At 33.8% G+C, this 6,854-nt stretch overlaps 2 protein-coding genes and 1 long non-coding RNA gene across 4 annotated transcripts; 2 read left to right on the top strand and 1 right to left on the bottom strand.

Annotated features, from left to right (window-relative positions):
* On the top strand, positions 820-3,391 carry LOC104787666. 2 transcript variants are annotated; one of them, XM_010513271.2, is made up of 5 exons: positions 820-1,688; positions 1,846-1,907; positions 2,128-2,212; positions 2,300-2,396; positions 2,491-3,391. In XM_010513271.2, the coding sequence occupies exons 1-4, from the start codon at positions 1,479-1,481 to the stop codon at positions 2,330-2,332; spliced, it is 390 nt and encodes a 129-aa protein (XP_010511573.1). In that variant the 5' UTR covers positions 820-1,478; the 3' UTR covers positions 2,333-2,396; positions 2,491-3,391. The 2 variants fall into 2 exon arrangements, with proteins under 2 accessions (XP_010511573.1, XP_010511571.1); XM_010513269.2 differs by having other exon boundaries at positions 821-1,688; positions 1,822-1,907.
* Positions 2,491-4,003, bottom strand: LOC104787667 (the record flags this gene model as incomplete). Its single annotated transcript, XM_019245384.1, has 5 exons — positions 2,491-3,061; positions 3,149-3,257; positions 3,507-3,593; positions 3,687-3,785; positions 3,938-4,003. Coding segments are annotated over 5 exons (918 nt in total), but the record flags the coding sequence as incomplete, so codon positions are not given.
* Positions 4,006-4,937, top strand: LOC104787668. The gene is made up of 4 exons (XR_768013.2): positions 4,006-4,098; positions 4,201-4,296; positions 4,520-4,781; positions 4,903-4,937. It is a non-coding gene; the product is annotated as an uncharacterized LOC104787668 (long non-coding RNA).

The following is a 6,854-nucleotide window of genomic DNA, read 5'->3' as shown; positions in this document are numbered from 1 at the left end:
ATAAATATCATATTAAACTCATCTAATCCTTATAAAATAAAACAATAAATATTTAAAAGTAAGTTGTACATCGAGCTAAAATATCATGGGACATGGTTATATGATGGGACGAGTTTGGATCGATATTGATAGAAATTTAAAATATCATTAATTCAAATCTACACAGACAAAAACATTATATTCATTATTTTTTCAACACTATCAATATTGAGTAATATACATATTTACTAAGTTGAAATAAATGTTATGTAAAAAAACAAATTGTTTCACGGTATACCATGAGTTCAATCTTAAAATTACAATCAAAATACAAATATACAATCTTAAACACTAAACTAAGCTAACAAAATTAACAAGTAAATAAAACTTAAAAATTAAAAAAAAAAAATTAGTAATAAATAATGAGCTCCGCGGTGTAGGGCAGATTAAAATCTAGTGTTTGTTATACTATATGGATCAAATAGAATTAAATTACAACTAAATATCTCCTATATATTAATAGAGAAGCATTTTGTTGAAAATGCTGATGTATCGTTGCCAAAACGATTTGGAGATTTAGTTGCAGTTATGCATCTCAAGATAAACATATTTACAAAAATAAGCCTTTTGATTTATTAATTGTGCCATTAAAATATATAAGGAAATAATTATTTTATTATTATTTACATAAATATGCCATTAGAATAAGGGAAATTACCTAGAATATTGCATAAAAGTAGGTTTATTACTAGACTACTACGTTGAGATTTCTGTCTTACTAGAAAAACACATAAAAGTTTGTAAATTACATATGAACGAGGGTTGTGTGTTTTTTTATGATGTATGCCATTTATAATTAAATTTGGTCGAAAAAACTTAAGATCTTATGTTCTTGCTCTTGTTTTCTTGTTTTTGTTTTTATTTCTTTTTGAATCGATGTTTGTTTGATTTTTGTCAAATCCTCCTTTACTCTGATTCTGCAAGAAAAGAATCGACTGTTGGATAAATTCCCATAAGATACAAGAAAAAAGCTTTACTTCTCCAATAAAAGTTTCAATCTTTTTTTCTTGTTAGGGTTTTCTCTCTCTTTTCTTTGAGATATTTCAATCAGAGGAGATATATCAAAAAAATGATAGATTTCAGTCGAGTCCAGAAAGAGCTTCAAGATTGCAGCAGAGACAACGATTCTTTGGGTATCCGGGTCAGCCCGAAAGCCGATAATCTCACCCGACTCACCGGAGATAATCTCACTGTTCACTTTCTCACTTTCTCTCTTTCTCTCTCAAGAACAAAGTAGATCTAGTTGTAGATCTAGTGTTTATTTTCAATGTCGTACGAATTTTTTGTGAAGAAGGAAAGAAGAAATGTTGTTGCGTGTGTGTTGTCCGTCGTCTCTCTTCTACCTCCGACCACTTCATCTCTTCAGTTCAACTTCGAAACTCCCTTTTTGTCTCTCCTTTCGCCGACAATTTCGATTGACCTGATCTTCCTTCGGTCGGATGGAGTCTTCTTCGGCTTCGTCTTCGTCTCCGACGACTGTAACAGATTCATCTACTGATTCTTTAGCGAAAGATCTGCAGAATCAAACTCTTGGAGCTGTTGATGAAGGTTGTTGTAAGGTTAAATGGAAGGTCGAAGATTTTAACTGGGACCACTCCTTTGTTAAGGAATTGCCTGGTGGTCCCAGAACCGATGTTATCTCTTGTGAGGTATCCAATTTTTTTTTTTTTTGTTTCGATCTTTGAAAAGGAGAGAATTAGGAAGAATCTTGATTTGCTTTTTTTATTTCTCTGTCAATGATTGATGTGGTTTTTAATCTTATGATTCATGTCTTATATTTAGTGTTGTTTAATTTGGAATCATGAGGAATATTCAGGTAACTCTAAGCGCTCCTCTGATGCAAAAGGCTGGACATGTAGTTTATTCAGGTAATATATGTCAGCTATCTCTTTTTTTTAATTGACTAGATTTTGAATTTTTGACTGTGCCATCAGGGACTTTTGAAACATGATTTATCTCTTGTTCTTCCTTTTATCGATGAGTGATGGTTTTGATGGATGGTTTTTGTCTTCTCTGCACTACATCTCTCAACCGATTTTTTTTTTCTTTCTATGTAAGTGAAAACATCTCTGTCTTTCTTTGATGCAGATCGAATAGGCACGGGATTACAGTGTGGGAGGTGCTGAGAGAAAGCATTGTGGCAGTGCGTATGATTTCAGAGTTTAACTTTCAGGTTACCTTTCATCCATAAACCTTTTGCCTAGTGGTTGCTTTATCTAATATGGGCTATTGTTGGTCCTCTGTTTATGGTGTTTCCCAGATGTTCTTGCTGAGTACACGCACATTTAGATGAGAGATGTTCCACGATGTCTCGATTGAGATAAACCAGATGGTGTTTGGTTTCAGAACTGCCGCAGGCTCGTATAAGCATTATTTATGTTTTTTTTACCTGTCTTGGTTTCCCTATCTCGAATTCTTGTATATAAAAAGTTGCTTTTTCTTTTTTTTCAGGCATTGGAATCTTTCTATGAGAAGTTCGATCCAGATGTTGATGTTTCACCAGTGTGTAGAGCAAACCCATCAGCACTCTCAACAGAAAGCTTTCTATCATGCATTACTGAGTGAGATGATTCTGGTTCAGAGAGAAGTCGTGAGCCATTGTTAGCAAGAAATACACCTTTAGAAGCATTTCCATTGTACACATCCTTCCCTAGGATATTATTGACATATCTTGAGCGAGCTTTATGCTTGGGAAAGTCTTCAAGCTGCTCAAGAATAGTTTGGCTCATTGAAAGTCCCTCGTCAATGTTGGACATGCTGAAGTTAACAAGCTTCTCTATTGGATTTGTAATATCCTCATCCAGAGTTAGATCTTCGGTGCCAATTTCAGAAATATCATCCTGTCCTAAACTTGGTGATCCAAGCTCAGATGTTTCGTAAGCAGTATCACTGCCATAGTCAGATGTAAGAGAACTCCCACCCGCATGAAACAAGCTCAGACTTGGGTGAACCAAAGGAGACGAACTTGTGCTATTTCTATCATTATTGGCATCAGAGGCATTCTGATCTACATCTTGGCATGCTGAAAAGCAAGATCATGTTAGACTCTAATCACATATCACAGAACTGACCAATGCACGACTTAAGTGCATACTGTAATAGCTCATACCAGACCTAGCAGCAGCTTCTAGTTCAAGAAAGGATGCAACTACGACACTTCTTGCCAATTCTATATCAGATAAAAGCTTCGGTATCCACTCCTCAAGAGAGCACCTTCTCTGCAACGAGGTCACAACTATCACTTGTGAAACAAATAGTTTACACGAATAATTGTAATTTTTCTGTTGGGACATGGCTTTCCATATATTTATACACATGAAGTCTACCATCAATCTGCATTATTCGTACTTAATCTTGGTTGGGAAGAATTGGAGGAAGGGGAAAAAGTAGCACTAAACAGAAAAGTTATTGAGAATAACACAAGTGATCTCATTCAGTTCCTTAGCCCCAGAAAAAAAAATGCATACCTCTTCTAACACTGCTCTGCTTTTCATACGCAAGAGCCCTTTGGGAGGAGCTGATGGAAAACTTTTTCTAGGAAATGTTCTTTTAAGCTGCAAGGAAAACATATATGGCATCAACCACATTATATTTAATCATACATAAATAACGGAGAGTAGTACAACCCCTTAAATTCAAGTACTTACATCGGATAATAGCTTAAGAAAATCATTAAATCTTCTCAACACTCCTCGCATTGTGGTAACACCTTCAGGGGATTGCAAACTTACTTGAACCCTGTAAAACTGTTCCACTCAAAAATGTCATATATGTAAGCAAGTTCAACTAAATAATATTCATGACACAACAACAACAAAATACTTCAGCAACACATTAGAGCTAATTCCATTGTTCATGTTTAAGTTTGTAAATGAATAATTCTGTTTAAGTAAATTACCACTACAGGGTCTGAGTTTCTTGACTTTCGAAGAACAATCCAGGAAGGTATAGTGAACAATCCAGGGAAGTTCAATCGTGGTCTCTCCATACTTAATATAAGCTGTTGCAGCAAGGCCAATGTTTGACTGATAAAGAGACTTTCATTTTGTGTGCTCTCAGGTGATGCATTGAATCAGTAATTTCCTTTTTTACTCTCTCTCTCTTTGTCTGACTCTCTCTTTCTCTTTTATCTCAATGCTCGTTTTATCTTTTGCATTGCAGCTTCATGTTTATTTTCTTGTGCTTGATGATGCATCATGGACAACTCTGTCACACGTCGTGGTCACTAGTGAGTATTGTTCGTTCAGACGGCCAAAGGTTGGTATGATACAATTGTGTGGTTCTCTGTACTTGTACACTTGTTTTGTTTGTTCTTGTTGTGAGATGGGTTAAAGCTTATTTTCTTCTTTTTTCAATTTTTAGCGGAATGCTAATTTTCTTTACCTTATATCAATATCAAAGTGTGCTTTTCAAGTTTCTGGTTTAGTTATTGACAGCGTTTCATAGTAGCTGGTATCATAACAAAAATCATTTTGTCCAGGTTCTAGGAGCCAACATATGAGGATTGTCTCAACCTGATTGCTCGTGTTCCTGTTGTAGCTGCGTATGTTTATCGGAGATTAGTGAAGAGTATATATTTCTGTGATATTTTTCATGTTTCTTGTAGCTTCTGAGTTTTCGGTACTGATAGTGTACTCTTTACTTCTATTTTTGTATCATGGTGCAAATTTGTTTTCCCACATGTTGGGATTTGGTGATGAAAAGATGAAAGAGCTCATGAGGCTTTACATCACTATCCACAGGTCTGTATTAATTTCTCCTAAAACAAGCTTCTTGCGTTTATTGTTGTTGTTTTTAAGACTTAAAAGATTTGCCGGCATGACATGATATCTTTGTTTGTCTACTGTTTTAATTTTGCTTTAGTAATTATGAAGGTGGAAATGTCTATATCGTGAATATACAAGTCTTCAATCTACGTCAGAGCTTCTTGAGTTATTTGTTGTTGTTTTCGTCTAGTGTGGAGGTAGCGTGTGATAGTTTTATGGTACAATGATAAGTTGGTAGAAACAAATTCTTAGACGCTAATATCGTTTATTAAAACGGATTTATGGACACAAAGCAAAAGAACGTTATGTACGTACACTAATCTCAAGAACATTATGTACGTATGCGTTCATATGTACGTACACGTTTATATGTACGTACATGTTCAATTTTAGGTTTAATGAACCCGAAATTACCAGAATATCCTCGTCTTCTACCTCTAACATACGACTGAAAACCCTAATTTTCCCTGCCTCACTTGATTTTTTCACGACTTATGTCTATTTTTTTGGTTTCACTTGTGGGGTTTTTACTCAACTATTATAGATTTTCATCTCAACATCTGATTTCTAAATTAAAAACCTATAAAAAGTGAGTTATATAGATCCTCCAATAACGATATCTTGCTCTTCCATGGATGAACCCAGAGGAAAGATTTCCGAAACTGAGTAGGAAAAAGACGTTTGCTCCGGCCGATAAACAGAACACAATTGATGAATCTTCTACAAACTTTATTACATGAACACCATTAATCGGAAGAACAGCAGACCTGTTTAGATCTTCCTCCAATAAGTCTATCGCAACGCTAGACTGTCTTTGCCAGCTCAAACAAATTCGTGTTATTCTGGTAAGACTTTACAGCTGTCAATCTTGCTTACTAAATCTACCACGGACAAGAAGCCTACCACAACACTACGAAAACTATTTCAAAAAACAAACAAAGTATACCAAAAATATCTGTAAGGAGAGAAGGCTGTCGCATAAATCTGTCGCAACAGGCCATTAGTCTACCATAAATATCTTCCCACCCTTTTACGTTTGCCGCTACACGCGCTAAAAACAAAAGTCTATCATCAAAGGGAAATTCCTCTACCAACTTAATCTACCGAACCGATTTCATGTACGTCCACCGATAAGTGTACCAACACTACAACTAAGTGTACCATCTACAGTGACCGATAAGTGTACCAAGACTACAACTAAGTGTACCAAAAATATCTGACGTACACCTTTAATCAGTCCACGTGTATAAATCTACTATCAAAGGATCGGTAGACTTAGTCTCAACTTCCAATGTTTTTTTTTTTCTAATGGCATTAGCCGTAATTACGTTTTTTCTCAACACTAGTTTCAGGGGTAGTATAGGCACAAGGTGTTAGTCTAGTCATTACAAACAATTGTATGTTGATTTTGTAATAAGGAAGCTTTTATGCAATATTCTAGTAACTCACCCTTAGAATAAAGGTAATGTTTATTTCTATTAGTTTTAAAAAATAATCAACTATTAAAACCATAACATATAAGTAATTATTTTATTATTATTTTCATAACATATTTAATTATAAGTTAATTACATTCACAAACTATTAAAAACTTATTCATTTATTTAACTTTTTGAAATGCAAAACTTATTTTCCAATTTTAAAAAATCTGATGACTATTCGAGTATATTTAAAAAATTAATTATCACAATAATCTTAAAAATAAATAACATTCCGTGAAAAATTTTAACTTTATTCACCAATTTAAATTTTTGAAAAACAAAAAAGTTGTGTCCTATTTAAAAAATTTAATGACTATTCAAATATATTTAAAAAATTATCAAAAATAGTAATAATAGTAATAATAAGATGTTGACTTTTTAATAATTTCATAATAAATGGTGATTCAGCGATCTTAACATGAGAATGAATTTTTTTGAAAACTCCATACATTAATTGTTCCCTGTTAATTTTCACCACTACTACACTTTATTATTATTATTATTTACCATTTTAATACATTTTTCTCACGGTATTTTAAAACTTAGGATTAGTTTAAGTTGAGTATTC

Source organism: Camelina sativa, chromosome 5 (genome assembly GCF_000633955.1).
Source record: "Camelina sativa cultivar DH55 chromosome 5, Cs, whole genome shotgun sequence".
Lineage (NCBI taxonomy): Eukaryota > Viridiplantae > Streptophyta > Magnoliopsida > Brassicales > Brassicaceae > Camelina > Camelina sativa.
This window is presented reverse-complemented; position numbering and strand designations above follow the sequence as displayed.